Source organism: Cyanistes caeruleus, chromosome 2 (assembly GCF_971803275.1).
Source record: "Cyanistes caeruleus chromosome 2, bCyaCae1.hap1.1, whole genome shotgun sequence".
NCBI classification, from domain to species: domain Eukaryota; kingdom Metazoa; phylum Chordata; class Aves; order Passeriformes; family Paridae; genus Cyanistes; species Cyanistes caeruleus.
The window spans coordinates 104,692,222-104,720,089 of NC_141702.1; the positions used below are offsets into that span (position 1 = coordinate 104,692,222).

The 27,868-nt window shown below is 43.4% G+C and overlaps 1 protein-coding gene across 2 annotated transcripts in view; it reads left to right on the forward strand.

Annotated features, from left to right (window-relative positions):
* The first annotated feature begins 3,190 nt into the window (after positions 1–3,190).
* The window catches only part of ALK (ALK receptor tyrosine kinase), a 306,665-nt gene continuing 281,987 nt past the window's right edge, over positions 3,191–27,868 (forward strand). For both annotated transcript variants that reach the window (XM_086871346.1, XM_086871357.1), the window contains exon 1: positions 3,191–3,773. In XM_086871346.1, the coding sequence (XP_086727472.1) occupies positions 3,191–3,773 (583 nt within the window). The remainder of the gene's footprint in view (positions 3,774–27,868) is intronic.

Genomic DNA, 27,868 nt, shown 5'->3' on the forward strand with positions numbered 1-27,868 from the left:
AAAGCTTCCATGTCTGGGGTCAGTGATTTCCAGCACCAGCTCCTGTGTTCTCGTGCACTGAGGCTCCTGACAGCTGTGTTTCATGGAGGTAATTCAGGTTGAATCCTGTGTGCCCTGACAACCCCTGCAGGCCCAGCAGCACAGACAGTCACGGTGGGCTGGTTTGAGCAGCTGCTGCCCTGGGCTGGGGATAAATGCTGTGTTTGCATTACTGCTCTTTTCTCCCTTCAAGGGCCTGGTCAGGAACACAAGCTGTTTTCCCTGGACATGACCACGGTGGCTGAAGACAGATTCTCCTTGGTGCACACTGGCCAAGTTGTGGGAATGTCTCTGGCAGGCCTGCTGTGCCAACTTTCCACCACCAAGATGCTGGAATTAAGGCAGAGAAGGCAAGAGAAAAAACAGCTTTCAATTTTGAATGACTGCTTTAATTGCTGATTCTGAGCAATGCCATCACTAAAGGAGAAGTGATAGTTAGAAACCTGTTCTTTTTACAAAACATACAGGAACAAAGACCTTTGCAACTGTCTCCTCTGGTTCTTTTACACTCCAGCTGTTACTACACTGTGGCACTAAAGCAACCACTCAATGGGTAAAAGACAAGGAGAGGAAGAAGGGGAGCAGTGATGCCTCTGCTGCTCAGCTGGGGGAGCAGAGCTCAGGGACAGAGCCCAGAGCAGAGGCACTGCATGGCAGCAGCTCCTTCTCCAGGGGTTAGATGCTTGGCAGATAGGTCACTTGGGCACTCCTGTGCAGTGCAAAGGGACAGGAAGAGAGCTGGATCAGCCCTCAGCTGCCTCTTCTCTCTTCTTAGGCAGCTCTGCCCAACACTGCCCCAAACAGGGGCACCTTTGCCCATCTGGGGAGCCATGTCCCCCTGCCTGGCTGCTCCTGGAACATTTCCCAGCCTACCCACAGCTCCTTCAGTGCCTGGGAGCTGCAGAAAGAGAGAACCAGCACCAGGCCCTGCTGCTCCCCCAGCCCAAGGGCAGATGTGCCTGCATAGCCCTGCCCCGTGGGAAAGGACACAGGGGCAGGACAAAGGTGGTGGGGACAGGACAGAGGTGCTGCCTGAGCCATGGCTTCCTCTGAGCTGCCAGAACAGCAGCTTTTACCCTTACCTGCTGTGGACCAAAAGGTGACCATGGGATGTAGGGCATGGAAATGCCCCCATCAACTCCCTGCCAGGGGAGGCAGAGATCATTCCCAGAGTGGTGTGCACATAGCTGGGAACCTCTCCTGCCCTACCATGGGGAGTAGCATCACAACTAACCCAGAAGCAGCATTGCAGTGGAGCTGGTGGGCCAGATGAGGATGATGGAGGTCCCATTCTCATCACTGCCTTCCAACTGCTCCTCCTCTTCCTTGTCTTTCTCTGCCACTGCCTCCTTCCTGCTGCTCAGCATCCACAGCTGGCCCAGGGCCAAGCAGAGCTGTGGGTGCAGAGAGGTGCTGGGCTGCAGAGAGGAGAGGCAAGCTGTGAGCTGCAGGTGGCCTCCCTGACATCTCCCTGGGGACAACCCTGGTGTCAGTGTTGGGATGGACACTGGTTCATCCAGCACTAAGGTGCTGGGACTTGTGCCAGGGCATCTCTACCCTGTCCCAGAGCCAGGGATGGCACCCTACTGGTCATGACAAGACTGAGACCCAAAGCCATTAAAACTGCAAAGTGGAGGATTAGGTTTCACATGTTGAGCAAGTTAATCCAGTGCACTCTGCAATAAGAAGAGCTAAGGGAAAGCAAGGGTATGTCCAAAGCATTTGCAGCCAGAGAAATGCCAGCCTCATGGGTGGGCTTTGAATTAGTTCATCTGTATGAGGCTAAACACAGCACAGAAGTGGCTTTTTTTGTATTAACTCAATTATTTAACTAATCCTTCAGCAATTGCCCTGAAGTTCCTTCCTCAACACTTCTGTAGAGAAAAGATCATGGTTCCCTTTTCTAGCATCGCGCCTGCAATTACACTCTGTGGCATTACAATTATGGAGGCATTACACTGTGGTTCTGCTCCACAATATCTGTATATTAACATTAATTTGATATAAGCACAAGAATAACTGCACGACAGAATAATTGCACTCTAATGATTATATAGTTAAAGTACCTGGATTATAAAAATATACATGCATTAAGTATCAAACTAAAGAGATAATAATAAGTCATTAATTCATATAGGCAACTTCCAGAAATATGAATGAGTTATGATTAGCTATCCTAAGGCACAGCACTAATGTAATTACAGTAATTATATTGTATTTATGAAGGGTAAAAAAGGGGAAATTGTTGCGTGAACCTTTCTTAAGGCTGTTGTGTTCATGCAGAAATGGAAGAATTTTGATCAGTTTTTTAGAATGACTTATACTCTAAGATTTCTCCCCCTCTGCTTCTCATCTTTTTTTTTTTTTTTTTTTTTTTTTCCTTTCTCTTTAGGGGAAGACATGCAGGGTTTTATGGACGTCAGTCTTTAAGGAGGTAAGGAAGGAAGCCAAGAAGGAAAGGGAAGAAAGGAAAGGAAAAGAGGAAAAGGAAGGATGGGGAAGAAGGACAGAGGAAAGGAAAAGGAAAGAAAGGGTAAGGGAAGGGAAAGAAATAGAAAGAAAGGGAAGCAAGGAAGAAAAGCGGGCATGTCATTGCCTGCACAGAGAGAAGAGGCGGGGAACGGGACCCCAGAGCCCCTGACCACACGGGGGTGGCAGCCGGGCTCGGCGCTCGCTGCCCGCCCCCAGCCCCTCCGGGCCATGTGGAGGTGCGGCTCCAGCCGTGCTCTTGCCAGAGCACCAGGTCTCTCCCTGCAGGCAGCAAGCGCCCGCAGACCGCCCCTGTTCTCGTTCCCGTTCCGGTTCCCGTGCCAGCCCGGTCCCGGGGGGCCGCGCACCCCGGCCCGGCTCCCGCGGCCGCCGGGCCATTTTTTCCTCAATGAACGCTCCGCCCGCCCCGCCCCCGGTCATTTGCATAATGAGGGCTACCGGAGACGCCATTGGCTGCTGTGGGGCGCGCTGGGGCGTGACGTCAGCGCTCGCAGGGTAATGCCTGCGTTGTGGCGGGTAGTTGGAGCCGGCAAAGCCCGCGCAGCGGCGGCCCCGGGCGGAGCGGCCGGCGGGGCCCCGAGCTCCCTGCGCGCAGCACCGCGCCGGCATCGCGCTCCCCGCCGGAGCGCAGGACGGGGCGCTGCCGGCCCCCCGCGGGGTGATGGCTGGGGGCAGGCTGCCCGCCCGCCTTCTGGCCGTCGCTTGCCTCGCCTTGAGCTTGGCCCCGGGAGCGGCGGGACCGCGGGACGCCCCCGGCCTCTCGCGGCTTCAAAGGAGGAGCCTGGCGATGGACTTCGTCGTGCCCTCGCTGTTTCGCACCTACGTGCGGGAGCTGGTGCTGGGGCCGCCGGGCCGCGCCGCGGTGCGGTGCCGCTTGCGCCTGGACTGCGCGCCCCTGCTCCGCGCCGCCCGCGGGGCGCTGCCGCGGGCCGAGCCGCCCGGCGCCCCCGCCGCGCCCTCCGCGGCCGGGCGGCGGCTGCGGCGCGCCAAGCAGCTGGTGCTGGAGGTGGGCGAGGGCACCGTGCGGGACGGCTGCGCCGGCGAGCCGCCGCCGGGCTCCGGCGGGGCGCACCTGGAGTTCAACCTCACCGAGCTCTTCGCCTGGTGGCTCCGCGCCGGCGACGGGCGGCTGCGGGTGCGGCTGATGCCCGAGCGCCGCGGCGCCCTCCCGGGCAGCGAGCGAGGGCTGTCGGCGGCCATCCGCGCCGCCCGCCCCCGCCTCCTCTTCCACGTCTCCGCGGCAGGTGAGCCGTGCGTTGCATGCCGGGCAGCGCCCCTCGCCCGCTCCCGCGCAGATCCCGCCGTGTCCCGCGGGGCGGTGCGCTCTCCCCGCCGGGACACGCGTCCCGCGCCCCGCTCCCTCCCGGCCGCTGGGACGCGCGACCGCATGCGGGAAGCGCAGCGCCCCCGAGCAGCCGCGCCTTCCCCTCGCGTCTTGTCCCTGAGGGCTGCGCTTTACCCGTGCGAGATGTATCGAGGGGCTTTGGTGGGGCCAGGAGGACTATTTTGCAAGCGATGAGGGATTTTGACGAAACGCCAAGAGTTCTTACGTGCTAGAAAGCCGCAAGCAAGACCTAGAAGGTTAAAGTGTCATTAGTCGAAGGACAGCAAGATAGGTTTTTTGAAACTTAAAAAAATGTCATCCTAAAAAGGGATGATTCCTCAAAGTGCTGCAAGTATTTTCAAGGTTATGTGCAAGCAGACCAGGGAACAGCAGAAACATCTCCAAAGCTGGGTCTGGCTCTCGATTTTGCACATTAATGCTGCTATCTCTATTACTGGCTATTAATATTATTACTCTTCTTTAAACATAAAAGATAAGGGCTGATTGGCATTTTAAACCCCCAAAGGATCCTTAGTGAACTGCACTGTATCAGATACAATATAAGAAGTTGTACATCTGAGGAGGCTCATGCAGCACTGGTATTTGTGTGAAGAGAGAACCTTAGAATTAGAATTTTGATTCTGGTGGGCAGTGATTGGCAGTCACTGTTTGGGGCATCTCCTTTATCTCAAATCAGGACTCTGTTTTGGGCCAGTGAACAAGAGAAATTTCCATTCTGTGTGTGCATTGTGTCTTTAACAGAAGCTGTGATTCAGCCTTTCCTACTAGAAGAATATAATGCCTAGAGGGCTGCAGGTCCAAATAGTTTGTCACAGTGAGTTGAGTCAGGTACCTTTTATGAAGCTTCATAGAAGTCAATGGTGTGTCCCTGAGTAGCCACCTACTTAAATGGGCCACAGAATACACTTAAATCACGAGAAGAGAGAGAAGTCACTGCTGGGCTTTGAATACAAAGTTGGAGCAACTGATTTTTAACGCTCATCTGAAAAGATGGGATAGCCATCTGAAGAACTACAAATGGAACCCATCTCCTTCCTTGCTGCCTGAGAAAGGTAACCAGAGCTGACTGTCAGGGCAGGCTGTGTGTAAGTCATGCGGCTGTGGCTGAAGTGAGGTACCCAGGTTGGCTCGTCCTGTGTTGCATCTGGCAGGGATAATGCAGAGGTGCTGTCCACCGCAAGGTGGCTAGGTGAGGCCAACACACCCCCACCTTCCAGCAGGTTTTGCCTTGTTACATTACCGTAAAGAAGGACTAATTAAAAATTAAAGACACCAAAACCTACTGTCTCCTTTTCTTTCTGTTCAGGGAATTGGTTGTGATTAGCACTTGTTTCGATTTACAGATCTCCTCGGGCAGTGAAGCCTTAGTTTTGAATGCCATCTTTACTCATGTACTTATAGCAATGATGGAGCTGGAGGACATGAATCTGTCTTCTTACAGGATGAAGGTGTGTTTTGAACCTGAGGGAAGGGTATACTTAAGAACTAACAGCTTCTCTGATGTGAATACAATGCAGATGGAGCTTTAACCAAAGCTAGTAAAACTCACAGGCTTTATTTTGTCTGTTGTCTCACTGTTGAGGAGAAATGCATGTTTTTTCCAGATCAGTAGGAAGCTCTGCCCCTGTAAAATCATGTTGGAGAGAAAGCTCTGCTGTTTTTACTGCAACAGAGTCATGGAAATTCAATCACAGAGGATGGAGGAAAAGGAGAAGCAGAGGGAAGGAATATGGACCTTCTTTACCTATATTGAAATGGTAACTTCTTGCAGTCGTTCACAGTCTCCTGTAAAAATCCTGGTCTCTATCTGAACTGCACCTCTGCTTTCTCAGCAGTGACACCTTAACATAGTTACACTGTTCCTGGCTTTGCCCTGCTTTTGTAACGTGGGTTTGTTTAACAACATTAGGAAATCCGTTCCTCCTGCTTTGCTAAGGTGCTGCCTATGTGAACACCGTGTGTCACTGCCAGCCTTAAATTTGTGCTGTGCAGCCCTGCCGACAGCAGGATGTGCTGACACAGTGATAACAGCACGAGCAGCGTCCACCAGCCTGTCAGATTCCAGCAGTTATTGACACCATTGCAGCTAATGTGCATGGGGCTTAACTAAAGCCCTTCCTAAGGCAACTGAGCCTTTCCTCCATTGCTTAAGCTAATTGGAAATGGATTTCAAACAACACAATCCTCCCATCAACAATGGAAAGCTGCTTCACTTATGTTGGCATGCTGGGCTTTTTTTTTCCCTCTTGTCTGCTGGAGATGTCCAGGGTTGCAGTACTTCCCAGAAAAACGTATAACTGCCTTGCTAAATTGTTTTCACCACATTATCCTCCACGTGAATGGAGAATGAGTTACATTTTAGGATGAGAAAAAAATGGCCAAGGGTATGAATTCCCACTGACCTTAGAGGTGACAACACAATCGTGAAAATAATGCCTTAATCTCTTTAACTTATACTTTCATTTGCTGGCTCAAAGATAAATTTAACTGGAGTGAATATTTTCCCTTTTTAGCAGCATGTTTGTACAAAGCGTAAAGCACTTTGTCTCAGTCTGTTACTGAACAATTAGTAACGGATGTACTGTTGTTCAGCAGACAAGCCATAAAGTTCACAGGAATTTCTACAGGGCTCTTCTGCAAATATTCTTGATGCCAGATTTCTCTCACACTCGTCCTTGTGGGAACAGAGCATCCTGCAAGAAGAAGCTTCCATTTAGTGAAACTGTGGTCCTCAGCCCTTCCAACATTTTTGTGTCAGCTTGGCCTTTTCAAGATTGGGTACAAGAGAGTTTTCCTCTCTTTGAAGTGCATTCAGACTGAATACTGTCCTTTTAGCCTTGTCCCAGTGCTTCTCTGGGACAAAAAAAAAAAAAAATCAAATTAATTTGATTTTTTTCTGTATGAAAGAGGCACAATAAGAAATACAGAGGAAGGGAGAAAGAAGCTTGGGCAGGAGTGCAGTGCTGCAGATCTGTATTTAAGATTAACCTCTCAACTACCTGGTTGCTGTTGACTTTGCTCTCATTTTCTATGATTTTGACTGGAAACTCTGCCTCCAGGGGAGCCTTTCCCAAAAGAATTTAATGAAAACCAGTACATTGCCATGGGGAACTGAACAGACAGTGTGAACATTAATGTCAGGAGATTTTCAGAAGACTGACTTCAGTTCTGCTCTTACAGGATTCACTGTGTGGTGTTGAACCACGGTGGGTCTCTGTAGCAGTGTACTCTGGAAACATTATTGAGCTTTCTTGGGGGAAATAATCCAAGAGCCCTTCCATCCTAAACCTGCACTGGTATGTGGGTTTTCTTCATGCTAACCTCACAGCTAACCAGTTCTCTCACTATAGGGCACCTGAGCCACAAGTGTTGCTAAATAGGTTTCTTGTGAGTTTACCCAGGATATTTAATTAGCTGAAATGGCCATAAAATAACTTCCCATGAAAACTAATTGCTATTTTCATATGCAAAGGTGGGAAGCGTATGTTAAGAAGGGGCATACAGGGTTGAAAATGAGTCATTCTTCCCTCTAAAGGTCAGTGTACTTTCATTCATGAAATAGATTTAACATTCCAATTATATTTTTTAAATAGCAATGCATAACTTTTCATCCTCTGGCTAAGCGAAATATTAGTCCTGCACTGTGGCCTTCATCTAAAATTTTATTAACTTGCCACATGTATTCTCCCTGAAACTGTCTGCATTCACTACATACCAATGCTATTATAATGCTGAGGCAATTAGGCTTTACATCTTTAGGGGACTGCTACTATACACCTGAACTCATTTGCAGGAGGAACCCTTTGCCTAAAGATTAGAAAAGAGTTCCAGACTAGATAAAAATGTGGTTTTGAAAGTGGACATTTTGTAAATGAAAATCAGAACTCCAAACTGAAATCTGACTGGTGAAGTCCACAGAATTATTTCTGCTTATTTTAGAGGTACCAGCATTTAATCAAGGTCCCTTAGTTATATTTTTCATTATATTCTGGTTTTGTTTTGCTGCCTTCAAAGGAAAGTGTTTGAAGTTGTGTCATACTGAGCAGAAAACTATTGAAAGATATCGGTCACTTTGCATTTGCTCTCTGGTTTTCTCTCACCCTCAGCTGTGTGCTACACCTGAGATCTGATCTTACTCTTATAAAGCAGGGGCAGAACTTGTTGGATAAGACTTGGGCATTGCCATCAGGCTGCTGAAAGGCTTTTTCCTGTATTTCAAGTGATTTTGCTCTTTGCTGGGGTTTTGTGCTTTGCCTCATCTATCAGGCCAGCTTTGCCAGTCTGAAGCTTAAGGACAGCATGAGTTACACTTGAGTTTACTTTAGAAGTGAACTAGTACAAATCAAGGCTTTCCTGTTCTACCCTTGCATTGTCAATGGTACCAGTGGGCTGCATGTAGATTACCAGTTGTGAAATCAGTGAATCATGAGTGTGCTTAGAAGCATCTTTCCCAGACTTTCCTGCCTTATCAGGTGTGTAGCACTTCCCTCTAGACCTCCAGTCATTGATGTTCTCCAGAAATGTGAAATTAATAAGTCCAAAGTGCCTCTTCTTGAGCTGAAAGTGCTTTGTGAAGCAGAAACCAACTGTCCAGTGTTGGGGTTTGCCTGGCTTTGTCGGCAGTATGATCCTTGATCCTATTGCTGTCCTACCTGTTCTTATCCAAGTCACTTTCCTACTCCATCAGCACTAAGAAAACTTGAAAGAACTCGTAGTTTATGACTCTTTAGACTTATTGTGCCTTATCCACTGGTTCCATGTTGACCACAAAAATTTGGCTTGCAAAGCCATGAGGCTTTCACAGTAAAGCCACCGGCATTCGCAAATTTGTTGCCGATTATTTGACAGATAACTTTAGAAATTATGCTCAGTCTTTGAGTGGTTCACAGAAAGTGTGATGTGATCACGTGGTTTTGTTTTCCCAGAGTTATGTGGTGCTGCTGATCCTCACTGGGAGCCAGGATTATGCACAACATGTTTATGATTTCTAGGTCTGTTTTCTGCAAATTCTGTTTACTTTTAGGCTCACTGTTCTTATGAATGTTCTTTTTCATAAGCATGTTCAGTAAAATAGCCATAAACAAACACCAAAAGGGGCACAAGTAACGATTTATTATGTTTGAACGAACATTTATGGCACATTGAAAAAATATGTTTTCTCTAAACTGTCTGTGCTTCTATTTCCACGTTCTTAAAAACAGAGAATAAATACCTATAGTAAAGAAGTGCACAGGGAAACTTAAGTGCCTTATTATACAAAAGCAGAGTCATTCTTCAGAATCAAAGGTGATTTTGCAGTGTCTGAGTGAATTGGGTCCTGAAGCAATCTGGTCATTTGGTTCACTGCACATCTCACCCAAACATTACATGATAGGAAGCAAAATATGTGTTTGTGACAATGTGAATTAGCCAAAAGAAGTAGAAGAGTTGAAGGGAGACTGGCAGGATTTAACACTTACAAAGTTCCCAACTAAGTGAGCCTTGTCTTAATAAAGAAGATCGCACCTCTTGGATACATCAGTGCTAACTCCCTTGGAGTGATGATGTTTTGAGAATCCAAGTTGCTTCCCAAACAGCAGCAAGTTCCACACTGTGCCTGGACATTTCCTGTCTAATTCTCACACCAAGGCAACTTCTTGGGCCACTCAGAACTAGAGTACTGAGACTAGGAGATCTATGTTTTTGGTGTAAGTAATTTACCTAATAGCAATCACCAGTTCAGGTTGCTTGCTTTTCACCTCTCTTTTATCCACTGAGCAAACAACATCTGTTTCCTGAAAAGCAAACTTCTGAGCTCAAGATGGTTGATGAGACTGCAGTGCTGGGCTGAGAAAGGTCCTTTATGAAATGTGCCACATTTGTCCTGCTTCTTTAATTCAGAAAGATTTGGTTGGAGAAAAATGTCATGGAAGCATAAATGCAGATTTGATAAGTCTGACCTTTCTTTTCTTGCGAACAATAAATGTCAGAAAGCTTAAAATGACAAGCTAGAATGGCTAGAGGTTATTTATATGTTTAAATATTTAGGCAAGAAACAGATTTTGAGACTAAAGTCTAATTTACATGAGTATTTTGATTTATGACTGAGATGGCTGAGTAGCTTCATGGTTGTCGCTATCCTGCTTAGGATGGCTGCTCAGAAACTCCCTGTGACAGCATAGGTAGGACTTAGATATCTCTCTTTGCAGAAGCTGTGAACTCTGTCAGTTGTGGTGAAGGAGAATCAGCTTCCCTTGTTAGTCAAGTAGGATCTGTGATGTGGTTGAAGTGTTCTAAGTGTATCCAGTAGACAGAGCTGGTGGCTGGCTTCAAACTGATTTCAGACAAGTTTCTAACAACAGGTGTTTCTTTGGCCAAAGACCTTCAGAAGGTAGCTGCAAGAACTGAGTTCTAGTTTGACTTCCAGCTTAATTATCTTGCAGCACAGCTCTGCCCTTGACATCTTGTGTGACATGAAATACTTCCCTTTGTGGCGGTTGCTTCCTTTGCAAAGCAAGGGTAGTTTTGATTGCTTTTCAGCTCTGTTGGTAGATGGTGCTTTTTTTGTGGCTTAATAACACTTTTATTTTCTAAGTACCTGAATAAAGGCAGTAAGGTGCAGTCTGAACTCTCAGCTTTTTAAGGGAAAAGCTTAAAGAACCAGTATACCATATTGATTTATTCCCATCTCTGCCCTGCTAATAGTCAAAGGACTGCTATTTCCTTCATTTCAGTGATAGCAAACTTAGAGTTTTGATTGATGCTACAAGAAAATCAACTTCTCTTTCACTTTGAAAAACGTTGAGCCCTGCCTTTGATTGTTAAAACACCACCTGTCCTGAAGCCAAACAGTCAAATTTAGATTTTGATTACTTTGTGAGTTTTTGACCAAGATTATTTGTACCCTCACGAAAAGTGAGAACGAGATAGGCTGTGGCCAGCTGCCCATGTGCTTTTGGCAGCAGCAGCTGGGCACCATCTCCATTTACAGTGAGGAACTGCAGGTGTTGGCTGCTGCTGGCTAGTGGGGACTGCTGAGCAATCCAAGCACTGTCTGTCCTGGTTGGGAAGGGAGAATGTTGTGGATGCAGTGGGAGAAGGTTTATCCTTTGTGGCTTTTTGCTTAAGCTATTGGACATTTGCATGGAATGGGGGATTTGAGATTGTTTAAAATTTTAGTGGATTACCTAATTCTTCCTGGATTACAGATGGCACTGAAACTTTCTAAGTAGATGGTTCTAGAAATGCGTGGCATCCCCTTTGCAACTTGTCTCATCACCTTTAGAACTCTTCAGCTCAGTTTTCAAGTCCCAGGATTTTCCACTGGCATTTCAATGTTTACATCAAGACAGAAGAACTCCTCAAACAAGGGCATATGCTGAATCCATTTCAGACTGGGATTTCCCTGCAGAAATGCACCGTGAAGAAAGAGGTGCAGGCTCTTTCTGCAAGCTTCTCTCCATTTCCTTACTGACAAGCAACTCTCACTGGTCTTATATCTTACAAAACTTTGTGATGAAAGAAAACCTTGACTCTATCTTCAAGTTACAAGCTGGGCAAAGGGAGAGAAGGTGGCTCTCTAAGGCGAAGAGCAGAGAACACTTGGGTGGTGAGTGCAGGGGGTAAAAGCAGGATCCTGCAGTGCGAGGGTGGGAGTACAGAGGGAGATGTCCATGTGTGGATTCTTGTGCTGTGTATTTCTTGATGTCAGGAAGAGAAAATACTAGTCTCTGTAGACATACTGGAAATGGTGCTTTTCATATATGGTACTCCTTCTAAAAATTTTATGTTATTAAAATTTTCTTTCCAGCTCAGTTTTGAAAGCTGGTGTAGTTCTTCTGAACGCAGTTGCTGTAGTGTTTGTGACATGCAGCTGAATATCTGTGTATGTGGTGATGCTTCAGAGCTCTGCAAGTTGCAGCAGACCTCTAATTGCAACTTTTACATTGGCATTCGCCTGCTGTTTCTACTGGCCCATTGAGTAACAAGTTATCTCGGCTGCATCAGTGTCTGGGCTTTTTATAGCCTCTTTCATGTTGGATTCTCAAGCTACTTTAAGCCCTATCACCCTGGTGACAATGCTAAGCATTATTATATCTATTTTACAGAGAGATCATAGAAGCCAGAGATGGAAAAAGCATTATTTGATTATGTTAGACTGCGAGTGCTGATAGAATTTTCTCATATAGAATATACTATACAGGGAAGTCTCTCTCTTTGCTTCAGCCAAAGGGCCAAGAAAGAACAAGAAATTGGAGTTGAGAGGCTCATTAGCTTGCTGGAAATACTGCAGCAGTTATTGGCAAAGCTACCGGAGTCTCTTCTGCTCCACACCATGTTTGTGATACTCCTCTTTAAATAAATCTTTTTTGTCACATTCCACACTTTTTGCAATACTGTTTTTTTCTAAGTTTTGGGATTATCAGTGATCTGGTGAGCCTCTCCTATCTTCAGATTTCACCCTGTGGCCTTACCCTTTGTAGGGCAATGTATGTCAGCATTACAGACTGTGATGCAATGGTTATTTCCAAGGGCTGTTTCATTATTGATGCTAATTAAACTTGAAACTAATGAGAAAGGATTACTTTTCAGGGCTGGAGAGGAGGCCAGAATAGTTATTATAGGTTAATTATTCTTCTAAAAGACTCGTTTTAAGTAACAATTCATTTTGTCAACTTTTTTCTTGCATTGTACAAGAGCCTTGTTTGAAGAGCTTTCAAAATATAATTGCTGCACTGACCTCATCTAGCTCTCAATCAGTAATCCCCTTCCATCAGCAAAAGGTTAATAAAATCTTTAAGGAAAAGAATTTGGTGCCTTATCTATGTGTAGACGATTTAGAATAGGTCTCCCTGCAAGTATTTTCTATTACCCTTCTGCATGATTTCTTTGGCATACTTTTTAGATTTGAAAAATGTTGCATTCTATAAAGCTTCCAAATTTAATGGTTGCTTTGCAAAACAGGTGCATTACAGAGGCAGGGAGTGAATCTGCTTGGGGCTGGCTGAGAATTGGCACATAAGTCAGAACACACTTCTTTGTTCTCAAAGATCTACAGCCTGTGGTGAACCTTAAAAATCTTTCCTCACTTTACAGGACACTGGGGTGTCCATAACATGATTAGTATTTGCTAAATAACCAGGGGAGGAGATGAGCCTTGTTTTGCGTGGGAGCCAAGGTCTCCTGGCTGGGAAGCACTGTGGTTTTGAAGGGGATGACACACGCTGGTCCGCTTTGCTCCTTCCCAGCTGTTATGTTGAACCTTTCTTCTTCCTGGCTTTTTGTAGAGATGAGTAATGGCTTCAGATTTTTGCAGTATTCTACTATGAAAAGGGTAAGGCAGAGCTGCGTTAGTGATATTGTGAGTGCTGAAAGTTGAATAAAATCACAGAACTGTGTAATTTGTTAAAGACTTCTAAGATTACCAAGCCCAGCTGTTAACCCAGGACTGCCAAGTCCACCACTAAACCATGTTCCTAAACACCACATCTACACATTTTTTTAACATTTTCAGGGATGGTGATTCCACCATTCCCTGGGCAGCCAGTTCTAATGCTTGATAATCCTATCAGTGAAAAAAAGTTTTACTAATATCCAATCTAAACCTCCCCTGGCACAATTTAAGGACGTTTCCTCTTGATCTGTCAGTTGTTACCTTGGAGAAGAGACAGACCCTTACCTGGCTACATTCTCAGGTGGTTGTAGAGAGTGAGAAGATCACCCCTGAGCTTCCTCTTCTCCATGCTGAGTCCCCCAGCTGCTCCCCATCAGGCTTGTGCTCCAGACCCTTCCCCAGCTCCACTGCCCTTCTCTGGAGTCTCTCCAGCCCCTCAGTGTTTGCTGTGGTGAGGGGCCCAGAACTGGACACAGCACTCAAGGTAACTCAAGCACTGCCCAGTACAGGGGGACAGTCACTGCCCCAGTCCTGCTGGCCACACTCCTGCTCATACAGGCCACGTGCCATTGGCCTTCTTGGCCACCTGTGGAACAGGTCCTTTTCCTCTGGACAGGTTTCTAGCCTCACTTCTGCAATGTAGGACTGCAGGGGTTGTTGTGACCTGGCACTTCACCTTGCTGACCCTCACACACTTCATCTGGGCCCATCAGTCCAGCCTATCCAGATCCTCTGTTTTTGTGGATAGGAAAGAAAGCAATCTTTATTAGCTGTAAATGTTAGGGCAGCTTATGTGCTCCATTGACTGGTGGCCTGATGCCTTCTGTCAGGGCACCAGCTTTGCATCTTGTATTGATGTGAGGACTGTGAAGGCAAACACCCGTGAATGCAGGTGATGCTGCGAGCAGCAAGGCCTCAAATGGAACATGGGAGCTTTATGAAAGCCCTTACCTACTAAACCCACATTTCAATCTGTCTTAAAAGGGCAGCATTCACCAGGCCTCAGTTCAAGAAAAGAGGAACATCCTCCATCTGGGTGCTGGTATAAAGATCAAAGATAAAACACCCTCTGAGTAATCATTCTTGCCACTGGGCTCTGCTTAGGCCAGCTCATAGGATTTGGGATAGTATTTGAAGTGCTGAGTCCTTTTTGTGATTAAGGTTTTAAATCACACAAAGATTGATCAAAAGCTCAATGTTTCCTTCTTTCCCTTACCAGCCTACTGTCCCTTATCTCTTGAAACAAAGCAGCATTAACTTTTAAGATCTGATTCAATAACATTTTATGGATAATAATTATGACTGATATTAAGCCTTCAACAACCAGTCTGTACAGAGACTTAATGTATTGAGGTTTATTACCACTGTAACCTATCTTTTTACATTGGTTGTAAAGCAGGATCAACTATACTGATAAGAGGAAAGAGAAGCATCAATGAAGTGTTTGCCTCTGCTTCTCTGCAGGGTGTTCATATTCTTGCCACTTAATATTGCTGGCACAGTGGGAGTTTGCTGGTGAAGAGTTTTTGTTTACAGAGTCTGTTTGTGCAATTGCAGAATGAATGAATGAACGAGTGCATGAATGAGCTGCAGCAATCCTATGCTGGGGAAAGGAATCTTACTGGATAGACCCTGGAGAACGACTATCACACTTTCCTTTTTAATAATGAGTGTGAGAATGCAATGTTTTTAGACATGAGTTCAACAGCTTTCTCTAAGTCCTATTCCATTAATGGAAGCTCTTAAATGTATAAAACTTCTTTAGACACCCCATATTAGTGAATTTTCCCCCAGAAGTTTCCCAGTTTCCTTGTTATTTCAGCTTTTGGTTGTGTGTATCTTGAATCCTTGATTCAGGATATAGTCGTATGTATACATCATAAAAATGAATGGAGATGGTCCCTAAACCAAACTGAAGACAAGGCTGAGCTGAAGAAAACTGGTTTCTAGGTATTTAAATGCTGTGCACTGCAATCTAAATATAAATTACAATATGAGAAAGGAAATTCACTTTAGTTTCCATACAGAGTCTTCAAAGAAAGTTCTCCTGTTGTATTGGCACTGAAAAAGTCACCCGAAGGACCAAGGACTGGGTCATGGCTCTGCTGAATTTTGTGATGTTCATGCATCATTAACTGTAGCTGTATTATGTAGTTGCCTTTTTTGCCTTGCTTCTCCTCATAGCTTTCTGTATAACAAAATCTACCTCCCCAGTAAGTTCAAATAAGATGCTGTCTGCTTATGTCCTTTTTACCTTTTTGATGGCAAAGCAGAAGGGAATTCTAAAGTGCTCTGGGAGCTACACAGAGGCCTTGCTTTGACATCTCTAAATATGTGAGTAATGGGTGCTTAGAACTTATTTTACGTGTGATGGATGCTCAACAATAAGGAATCACAAATTGTGAGCAGCAGAGCTCGGAGAGGAGAGCTGCTCAGCAAGATTAATGGGAAGGGAGACCTTTAGTGTAATGAAAGACAGTTCCAGGTTGAAAATAGACAATGCCACACTAGATCGAGTCTTGAGGATTTGGACAGTCAGGTTCCCTCTGTGCCTTTGTAGAGACCCTTCCTAGGCAGGGAACACCAAAGAGCTGCAAGAAAAGTACACTACAAGTCCCCAGTTCACCTGCAAGTGAGTACACTTGTGCACCAAGGGATCAGACTGTCCAAGGGATGTCTGTCAATCAGGGGATAGATAGGGGTGTTGAAGGAAAGCTAGGAATTTCTTTTTGTTCTAAGCAGTGCAAGCCAATAAGAAAAGCAGGATAAGGCTGCAGTAGAATGTAGCTAGGTCTGAGCACTGCAGGGTTTATTTTACAACCATTTTCCTGTGGAGAAATGACCTTAGATAAATCACGCAAGTGAAAAACTAATTGGAAAAAAACTCAACTTGCTTTCAATTAGATAGTAATTATCTTATTATTAGAAGAAATAGCAAGTTTAAAAGAAAACAAATATCTCCATACTCAAATAATAAAAAAAACCCCAGCAGATGAAAGTGTAGTTCATCCATCTCTTCCATTTTACATTGAAAGCCACTATTAAATCTGAATATCATGACTAAAGGAGTATGAACAGGGAGCAGAATTAGCAAAATGTTAGTGGAGCTGGCTGCAGGATCATTGTTATGACTGCAACTGTTATTCTTTGTCTCTGACAAGGATAATAGTATGTGGAAATGAAGCCAGCAAACATGTAAAATACATCTAAATATAGAGGACAAACAGCAAATAATAACTGGACCAGTAATCAGGTGCCGAAGGCCTTATCTGTTAGTACAGTGGCTTGAAAGATGGCAGTGCTGGTAGATAAACATTAAGGGGACTATGAAACCGAGGATAAATAGAGCAATATCCTCTAAACAGTAAAGAGCTGAAGCATAAGACCCTGGAAAGACATTCAGGACTTATTGCTTGGGAAAGATCCCTAAAGCTGTCAAGCAGATGTGCAGCTGGTAAGTAGATGACTCGCTGGGACGTTGACTGAAATGGTAGAAGGAATAAATCAGAGGAGATTGCATTAGTGTAACTGAAGGCAGTACATTACTTTGCTTTGAAGTATAGTGTCCTGTGGAGAAAGCAATGACTGTCATCCCATAAGAGTGATCAAACTGAGTGGAGACATGTCCCAGATTTAGGCTGTAGCATAGTCAGGGGTTTCTCCTCTGAGCACTCATAATTTTCAGGTTTTCTTGAAGGCTTTGGACTAGAGTTTGAGTGGAGGCATAAGGGGCTGATCCTAAGCTTACTGAAGCTAATGACATCTCCCCATTGTGCATTTGCTCCCCTCTCCTGCTCTCAGGTACAGAAGGACTGGGCAAGAGTCCTCTTTTCTGCTCTTTGCCATTGGGCCGTTCGCTGTGAGTGCACAGGGAGACAGAGCACACCTCATGTTTTGTGTCAGAAGATAAAAAACAGAACTAATTTTCAACCTGGCATTTTTTGTCTGCACTTAGCCTGGGTGGAAATGCAATAGAAGTCCTTGGTGCTCAGTTTAGTGGTTGGAGCAATAGTGTCTGGCTGTCTTTACACAGGTCAAAGGAGCGTGGGAGATACTAAAAACTCTTGTTCCTGCATTCTTATGGTTTTGTGGAAGGGGCTTTTGGGCACAACCATTGCACTGCAGCGTGTGTGTTAGCCATTAAACATCAAAATTCCTGTTGTAGCCCACTCTTAGACCTTTGGCATCGTATGTCTGGGTTTTGAGTTGAATTAACACAGGGAAGCATCAACCAAATAAGGGGAATGGTGGCATGAGAGCATCCAAGTGTAAGCAAAGGGAAAAACAGCTCTCCAGAATTCACTGGAGAGGAGGAAGGTGTTTGTTAGGGTTACTGGAATATCCCTAAAGAAATGGGAGTTCTGATAGTCACCTCTTAAAACATTTTTCATCCATTGTTCATTAAGCATTGCATCCTTGAATACCTAGTTTCAAGTTTCTCACCTTTATTAAAATGAAATTATGTTTGATTTACCCCAATGTACTGTACAGAACAAGCAGACCAGGCAGGTCTCCAAACTGAGGGTGAACACCTTTTTCATTCTGACTATGCTGCTGTGGTCATGCCTTCACAGTAAGGCACTTTTGCATGGTATCCTAAACTTGAAATTGAAAAGGTTAACAGATTTGCCCTTTCTGCCCCATGAAAAAGCTCTCAGTATATGATTCTAAAATTATTTCAAACACACTTTCGCCACTTAAAAGTTTAAAAATAAGTTATTTTTAAAATAGGGATTGGGAAGGGGAAATGAGGCAATATCCTTTCTTAAAAAAAGAGAAAGAAGACAACTGAATTGAGATGTCCATCTGAAAGGAGAACGTGATTTTTACTCCAGAGGGGATAAAAAATGTCTTTATTCTACCTCTAAAATCCTTTCCAATGTAGCTATGATAGTCAAACCCATCTGCAAAGATAAAGAGCTGAAGTCTTGTCGCTTAACATGTCTTTTATCATCACTCTCATCTCTGTCTCCGGCAGCACTTGAGGATGGTAGAATGGGGATCAGATTAAAATGCTCAAGGGAAGGAAAAATAATGGGAAGGTCAGACTAGATTGTATTAAAGTCATATCAGCAGAATTACCAGAAAGAAGAACAGGCAAAGTACCTGAAAGAAAACTCTTATCCAAACTAGTTTACAACTAACATGGAAGTGTCTTTAATCTCTTGTGTAAATTCAAGCTAGAATAATTCAGAAATTTTCTTTCCTAGTCTCTAAACTGGTCCATTGATTGTTTCTGTGAAGTAATATCCTGGGACACATCTGTTTTATTCATAATTTTGGTTTCATGGCAAGACCAAGACTTTTTTTCTCATGTGGGTGCACTGTGAGCCATCTTAGTAAAAATTTGGATTCTGTCTTGGGATTGCCATAAGAAGGTAAGTTTTATGTGGCAGTTTTTGAGCTGCTCCACACATGTGTCTAGCCTAGAAATAAAAGCCTGACTTTCAGGGTGGCTTTGAGAATGTGGAATTATCTAAAGTCTTATCACTGACCTCCCAGCCCTGGTCACTGCTTTTTTATAGCCTCTCTCCAGAGCCTCATGGGCACTTCCATTATCCTGAAACAATCATAGTGTTTCTTGAGAACAGTCCTGCAAGGTCCAGAAGCAGTTCTGTTTTCTCTGGGTAAAACACAGGTATGTCTTGCCTCTCTTTAGCATCTATTGTTGGTGCAGATTTTGGAGTCGCACACAGGGAGTTTCAGATGTTCCTTTCAGTTTCACACCCAAGGACAGGGAAGGTGCTTAACTTCTGGAGCTGCAGTTCCATGGAGGCTCTGTTTTGCAATTCACCTCTTGTAAAATGTTGCAGGTAAAAGCCTCCTGGATCAGAGCCAAAGCTGGAGCAGGTGCAGCAGAGAGGTGAGTTCAGCTCTAATGATCTGAATCTCAGATGCCTTAAATGCAGAGACCAGATCAGCTTTATTTTCCAGGAAAATTCATTTGTTTGTTTTTGCCATAGGCTTCTCTGTTAAGGCCTTTTTTTCCTATCTGAGCAAGCTAGATTCTGTTATGATTCTGTACTACAGCAAACAGGAGTCCTTTCCCAAAACAGCCTCTTCCTCCAAGAAGGCTGATTACAGTGGAAGTTGTGCCTTGCTGTGCCTGACAGCATCATGACTTGATCATACACGGATCTGCCTTGATGCAACTTCCTCTGCAGGTTCCTTCCCAAGTTCTTTTTTTTTATATTGTATTCTGAACAAGTAGCTCTTCTCATAAAGGCACTTCATAAATGTGGTGTGTGCAGGTCCTCTGAGTAGCACTAAATCTGTGGTAAACCTAAGGGAGTTCCACAGAAAGGTGATGAAATACTGACTTGTCAACTGTTTTGCTGGCTAAATGGCAAATGTGGCCGGCAGCTTTACCCTTTGAAGTGGAGAGAGGTAAGGGCAGTTTCACTCTTTCACAGTCAGCCACAAATCATCCCTAAAAGGAAGTTACTTTGTTTTTTAAACTGATGTCTCAGTAGTGAAGGATTCCATTTTTCACTAGTGTTCATGCATATTTCTGTGCTATTCAATAACTAAAGATATCCACTAATGAATTAAACAACTAAGATTTCACCTGTTAACCATTCTTCTTGAAATATAGTTTTTAAAATTGTTTATATTTGGAGCTGCTGAGGAGGTCAACACAAGACCGACACCTAAGAAAATGTCATATTGCTAGAGTTGAGAGATGTGGAAAGTGAAGTTTTATAGCAGTTCCATGGTCCTTCATGATTCTCATTTTTCAATAAAATAATGATATTGATGAACCTTGTGATGTTGCTGAAGGAAAAATGGAATAGAAGTGAATTTGGCTTTCTCCCTGAGGCGTTGTGCTGAATGGGTTGTTCTGTAATCTGAGTCATTGGGAACCATCTCTGATACTGCAGGGAAGATGAGGGATTCTGACCTCCTTTGATGTTGGAACACTTCATGGAGTTCACTTTGTTCTTTTCTTCTCCCTTTTTGGTGTCTGATGTGATTTGCTTGTTCGTGCTGTTGAATGCATGCTTCTACCGCAGTGAAACCCAGCAGTGAGTCACAGCCTGGTGCCTGCCAGGTCAGTGCTTGGCCACGGGTGACAATGGGTGGCAGTGAGCTCCCCCAGGTCACTGCAGCCCTCATGCCCCTGTCAAAACTCTGTCTGTAATAGTATGTCCACTGAGCAGGGCCTGAACATCATGGATTTCCTCCCTACCTGGATGAGAAGGGTGAAATGCAAACATCTGAACCATTGCAGTTTGATTAGGAGCTGCAGAGAAGCTTCTTGGCACACCAAGAATTTAAAAGTTTTGTCTTTGCAATTCCTAAACAGGTTCAGAACTCCCCTCCACCCTCAACCATTCTGTGATTCTGTGGCTGCAGACATCATCAAATAGAATTTGGCCAGGCCTTTTTAGGGCAGCTTGAGCTGTGCTGTGTTACCCTGTGATATGTGTTCTTAGCCGTGTAATTCTGTCTTTTTGCGAGTGCCAGCAAGCTGAGTATATCTGCTTGGAATATTAGGCTCAGATTTATGGTACTCTGCATATGTGATTGCTCACCATGCACATGAGCAGAGTAAAGCAGTGCCTCTCATTAGGGAGCTGACAGATTTTTGACAAGATTGTCGAATCCCAAGTCATGCATGAGTTCCCTAACTGCTTTTGGGCACGGCCTGGGTGTCTGCTTGTTACACAGGACAAATATTTGGCTCACTCAACAGACAGCAGGTCATCCCATTGACACCTGCCTGCTCTGTTAACAGATCAGTGAACCTACTGCTGTCTAATATTTCTATGATAATGCAACACAGTTGAGAATTGATTTATAAAATTCAGGTCACTCAGTAGATGCAGCAGTCAGTGAGGGAGCACAAGGTGACAATGAAACAATTCAGATTAGCAAGTGGGGGCATTGCAGCTGCTTGTGCTCTAATTTCATCTCTCCAGATGTTCCTGTGATGTGCAGGAGATGCCAAGCAGTCTCTAGGCATAACTGTATTTCACTGTTCAGCTTTCCAAACACTCTTCTGTGGTCTGTAGAGAAGAGAGAATTTAAGGACCCAAGCCTTTTCATCTTCTGTGCTGTCAAATAAACTCTGTCATTCTGAAGTAATATTTCCCAGACATATTTTTTTTCACAGATTTCTTTTCACATTAAGATCAGCAAAGCTCTTTCTGGGAAGCCTGATTAAAAATGCAGTTCCTCCCAGGAAAGAAAAGAAAATAACATTTTCGGCATCAAAAAAGATCCCAAAATTATAATGAAAAAATGAAATTAATTCTGAAGATTATGTATCGCAGAAAAGTAGGTAGAAGTGACCTCAGGGCTTTCTGCTGTTTGTAAAATGGTTTGTGGATTTTTTGAATAGACATCTGCTAATAATATAGGTGACAAAGACTCTCAGTGACAAGAAATGCCCTGCATTTGGATTAGCCTCAAGAAATTGAGAAAGATAGCTAATTTCTTTGCAAAATTTACTCTCGGCTGTATGCTAAAAATGAACCAGCAAACAAAAAATCCCAGAAGAAAACCCAAACAAAAGCTTCCAACAAATAACCTAAAAAATTGCTCTTTCCCTTCAGCTGAATGGTATTAGCATTGCTGGGAATGGTGGCTTCCAGCTCAGTTGCAGACCTTTGCCTCTTTGGATCAGAGTGGGGCATTAGCAAGTCAGGGTGTGGAAGTACAAGCACTGCTTTTCCTCTCTTGAGCTGGGCTGGTATGATTAACCATGGCCTTCATTCTACCTGGGCCATGACTCTGTTAAGGGATGAGAGAAAATCTCAGGAAAGGAGATTTGGCCTTTTTGATATTGTACAGAGGGTTTGGAAGAGAGGATTCCAGTGGCTTCAGATGTTACCTTCTATATTGCATATGGCCAAAATCTTTTCAAACAGTGTCCTTTTTATAAATATGCTTCCAGTCCAAAACAAGAAAGATGGAGAGAAACTATGTGCAAGAGCATGTATGAGACAAGGAGGAATGGCTTCAAGCTGAAAAAGAGGAAGTTTATGTTAGATATTAGGAAGAAGTGGCGAGGCACTGGCACAGGTTGTGCAGAGAAGCTGTGGATGCCCCATGCCTAGAATTGTTCAAGGCCAGGTCTGAGCAACCTGGCCCAGCGAAATATATCCCCACCCATGACAGTGAGGCTGAAACTAGATGATCTTCCAGCCAAACCAGTCTATTATTTTCTGATCTTTAGAGAAAAATTAATCTAGTAAGATGTATATCATTGCGTTTTGACAGCCTGAATTCTTTGTAACACCGTAATATTGAATGCTTCTCCAACTTGTGCAATCTCCACCCATAACCAGCCCCTCTCATGTTTCCTCCTCAAACATCCTTTCAGATTCACATTTTACAGGAGTAGAATGTGTCTATTGTTATTAACAGAAAGTAATGGTGCCTCCCTGAGGCCCGTGCTTTATCAATAACTTTTATAAAGCGTGTTTTGCATCCTGAGATGTGTCTAGCATTCCAGCATTGCATACCTGGAAGGCAACAGTGACTGTCTTTCCAGTGTCTTTCATCAATCACTTAAGATGAGTTGTGTAAAATCCAACTGACCCTTCTATAATAACTAGGGGAAAATAGCTTTGAATTGTCATTTTGATAAATTTTGGAGTATTGGCAGTGTTCTGGGCTATGGAGCCAGGCATGCAAGTCTTTCATCTGTCAGTGTCATTATGAAATATCTTAAAAGAACAGGGGGAATAGTGATTCGATAAATCTTATCTCCATGAATGAGTGGATTTTGCATGGTTTCATAATCTACTGAACTCTAATAGCCTGTATCGTTTGCTTCAAAAATAGCTGCTAGAGCAAGGTGTTTGATGAGTCTGTGTACTGTTTTCCTGCAACCCCTTAAATTTGTTTATGTCAATGAATGACTTTCAGTGGTGAATACCATAGGAATTATTTGCCTATGTGGTGCATGCATGGTTTTAACTATTTATTGTGTGATAAAACCAAATCTTTTTCTCTTCCCTATGTTTCTCTTTAGGGTGGAATACCAAAGGCAGGTGGAACACCTTTCACAGCAGCATTGCAAGAAAAAATTCAAAATTAAGTGAAATTACTTTTGTTGCACGTGGTACCAGATAAAATGCTGGTTTTAGTGTCCTGTCTGATGTCTACTACATGGCTGGGGCCCATACTGATAATTAAGTGCAGTCAGAAGACCTATTGTGTTTTATTGCATTCAGTCTTGACTATATGTCAGTTTTAGAACAAATTAGAGGTTGATTTCATTGCTTCACACATACCGTATTTTAAATGCAAGTAACAATGGTATTTGAAATTAAAACAAGCTTCCATGATAAGGGACAAAACTCCCAATTTACCACTTGTGTTACCATTTCTTTTTGGGGGGAAAGGCAGAAGAGGAGAGGAAGAGTGGAAAGGAGAGAAGGTAGCAGTGCTGCCTTGCTGTTGGTGAGAATCAGACTGTCATGCAAGTTCATCTTCCAAATACAGGGTACTTCTGGATAAATAGCATGGGCAATGCTGTAAATGCCAAAACCCTCAAGTCCATACATAGAAATTCCAAGTGAAAAGATCATGGTTTCTGGCTAAATGGTTTATAGGGTTTCCCATTAAGAAACAAACCATTATTTGAATTATCTTAGGCATATCTAACCCTTCTGGACTATTAAGCATTCTCCACAGTTTCATGTTGAGCCATTGTGACCGCTCTTCATACTGAGGCCAGGAGAACAGTGTTTGTATGAGATATTTTGTCCCAAAGAAGCTGCAGGAGGTGGTCAGGACTTCGTGAATATGTAAAGTATCTATGTAAAGACACTGGGAACATATGTGGTAGCACAGGGGTGACCTGGTGGACTACCAGGTGGGAATGACAGTGTCTGTCTGAGTTTTTGTTTCTTTCCTGTTTGGTGGAGATGATAGAGCCAGAGCTTATTGGAACAGGTTTACCATGCTTGTATTTTATGGCTGTGGTATGTCCTTGTGCTGTGGTGGGCAGAGTTTTCTAGGTGGTGTCATGTATTTGAGGAATGATTCTGATTTTCCTGAGCATCTCCACGTAGCACTGGCAAAACAGGATTATTATTTTCTGCCAAGGATAAGGTTCCCCCATGCTCTGAATGTCTGGAAAACCACAGAATTTCCTCAGTATCTATCTGGACAAAGCATTAGTATAAAAATTAAAATCTTTGCCAGGAAGTGAAAAAAAGTGCAGCAGTGTCATTGGAGAGGAAATTCAAGCTGAGTTTTAGTATATAATTATTTAATTTAATTAATATAAACACAACTGTGATTATTTCTTTCACTAATTCAGCTTGTTTTTAACTGACAGCTTACATTTGTTTGACTGTGTTTTCAAAAACGAGGCAGCTTAGTTTGCTGGTAAATTGGAAGTTCATAGAGTAACTTGGCAGAAAAGAGCAAATCGACCTGGTGTTTTGAAGACAGTGCAGAGAAAGCCTCGACATGAGAGAAATATGAAGAGGCAGCAGCCGTGTCTTGACAGCGCTGATGAATGGCAGGTGGCCACAAGCCTGACTGCTTCTCTTTGGTTGCTGCTGGTGATTCGCAGGCAGGTGGGTGAGAATGTTAAAGGCCTGACACATGGAGTGACAGATACCCTTAGTGCTCGTGTGCACAGCACACTGGCATGGCTAAAAATAGAGCCAGCTGCATGCATAAGTAAGGAGAAATAATTGCAAGGCACTTACGTAAATTATCTTGTGGTTCATCTCCCCCACCCTCCCACCCTGCTCAGCGTTTCCACTGGGAAGGTCCCGTAGTCAAAAATTCACCTAATCAGTGTGAAACACTAAAATATTATATGTGAAGCAACAAAAAATTAGGGTTTTTTTTCTGTAAGAGAATAAGAACAACATTATATGACAGAATTATGTGGTTCCAAAGTATGTAGGAGTCTGTGTTGGTAATCTGGCAGTTCATTCTACAAACAAAAATTAATTTTAGAAACCTGCATGTGAATTTAGTAGTTCTGTCATTCTTGCTGTCTTGTAACTCAGATAAATATCTTATATTTTCTGCTAGCTGAAATTCTGCCTACATAAGCTTTTCCATTCAGCCTGTTAGAATCATTCTGGCAATATATGACTGTGAATTTAACCTCGTTTTTGTTTGTACTAATTATAAGTTATATTGTATTTTTACTTTCTTTGGGAGAAACACAAAAACTCTATTCCATATGTAATGGTTTTATATATCTCCCGGATGACAGTTCTGGATGCATCTGGAGCATTGTTTTCAATAAAATATTCTTTCACTCCCCTTTGCTCATATTCCCCTTTCTTTCTAAATTGAATAAAACTCTGCATATAGTTCTAACAAATTACTGTATTTCCAGATCACTGGTGACTGCGTGCATCATACTCAAAAACAGTAGTCCAAAAAGTAGCGGATATATTTCTTTGCCTGGGAAGTTTGCAAAATGCTCATATTGGCCATTCAGTTTTCTCAGTACATGATTGATCACATAGCACAGAAGATGGCTTTCAAAAGCTCTGATGCACTCTGAGTTCCTAAATCCTGGACTCGATTTGCAGAGCTGTAACACTAGTGGTGGTATCAGCTCTTGTGTCTGAGACCTCATTCTTGTTTTTATAGGACTATCTTTAGTAGCAGCAAGGAATTGAGTCACCCTTAGTTCACACAGTCCCTGAACTATGCTGAGACTGCTCTGGAGAGTGCAAGCCGGGGTGTGATGCTCCTGGGGGATCAATTGCCTGTTACACTTTTCACTCACCCGGTGTTAAATACTGAGTACACCACTTGGCCACTATCAGTCAATTGTAATTATCCTGGATCTAGCCTGGACTTCAGCTCACACCATGCAGGTTTTTTTTTGGACTTTAATTATTCATTTGGAACACAAGAAGCATGCAGAAAAAAAGAAACATGTTGACCACACCACCTCCCTGCAGAAATTCACCTGCTTTCCCCTAGGAAAAGGAGGTCAGGAAACAGGGAAGGCAGCAAAGCAGAAAAAGTAGCATAAAGCAGGAGATGCACATCTGCTCATTCTGTGCTGCATCCTATAATCGAAGCCCTGGAAAAAGTAAAACATCAAGTAGTATATGAACCATGACCATTGATTTCTGTTTCATTGTCTCTACCTTTTACGCACTTAAGGACAGCTGAATTCAAAATATTTATGTTTGCCAGTGCAGCAAATGCTGGAATAAGCCTTTCCCTGCTCCTTTTGTGTTGCAGTGTCCTAACATGCAAAGCTTGTGAAACTTCAGAATATATTTGAAAGAGATATAAGATGTGGTGCAATCATGTGAAATTCTGAGGTAGCAAGAGTTCCTTTCATGCAACAGTCATGAGTGAATCTGTTCAGTGGTTCATCGACCTCACTTTAAAGTTGATTATCTCCCCTTGGAGCTGGGGGTGGTCATCTCTACAACTGTTTCTGAATAGTTGACCCAAGGGAAGACATTTTTCCTTGAAAAGATGTGGAAATAATTGAGGCTCTGTGTAAGTGCCCAATGCCATATCCATATTGTGGAAATGCATTGGTAAGTCCTGAATTAATACCAAGCATGGAACTGCTGATGCCACACTTTAGTACATGGGATGGTATAAAACGTATCACGTACCAAAAAGGCATGGTGTAAAAGCTACTGAAAGGATTAATTTAGATGCAGTGTTTTGAAGAGCCATCTCGCAGCACTCTAATATTATTGGAGCCCAGAGCACAGTGCCTACAGAAAATGTTGCCCAAAACTTTCCATTTTTAATATCCTTTGATTGCTTATAATTTTCAGCCTTTAAAGCATAAGAAAATAGATTTCTCCATGCTGATCATCTGCCAAAAACTCTTTTTGAGTAGTGTTTCAGCTAGGACATCTTATCCTCTCTCGTGCTCTCTCTCTCTCTCAAAAAAAAAAAGCATATTAAGGTATTTTATTATGGAAAAACTGAAATCCAAAAGACATTGATAGTCAAGTCCCTCTATTCTCTTCGAGCTGGGAAAGATGGAGCTCCTGTTGCAATATGAGGACTGCTGGGCAATGTCAGCAATGGCAAAATCTCACTGCTTGCAAGATATAAATGAAACACTAGGAACAGTTTTGCCACCTTTGGTCTTCCAAAAGGTTGGCAGCAATTTTAAAACAATGTATTGATTAAAAGAAATTGCTTGTTCAACAAGAAGTAAAATCTGAAAAACTCATATTAACTATATGCCAAATTTCCCCATCACACACCAAGAGTTAGATCTTCAAAAGTAGTTGATCTGTATCTATTTTAGAACAATGTAATTGAGATGGAGCCAATTAATTTGACAGCATCATTCTAATCAATCCCTAATATTTGCTTTGTTTTGTGTGTGTCTTTTAAATTAAGTGAAAGTGTAAAAAAAACATATTTTTTAAGGACATGTACAAATAATGAGATTAAAATCAATTCAAGTCTGGTTTAGAAAAAGTAGCTGGGCTTCTATCCGGTAGAGTTTTCTGAGAATTGCAGCTTTCAACTGCAGTGACATAACCTGTTTCCTCAAAAGTGATTTTTATGTATATGCCACATGCCAGGGTAAGCTGCATGTAACTTACAAAAAGTGCTGCTTCCAGTTTTGTTGAGATAGATCTGAGACCACATTTGCCACGAGACTATGGACAGCTTCTGTTGTGTCTAAGAGC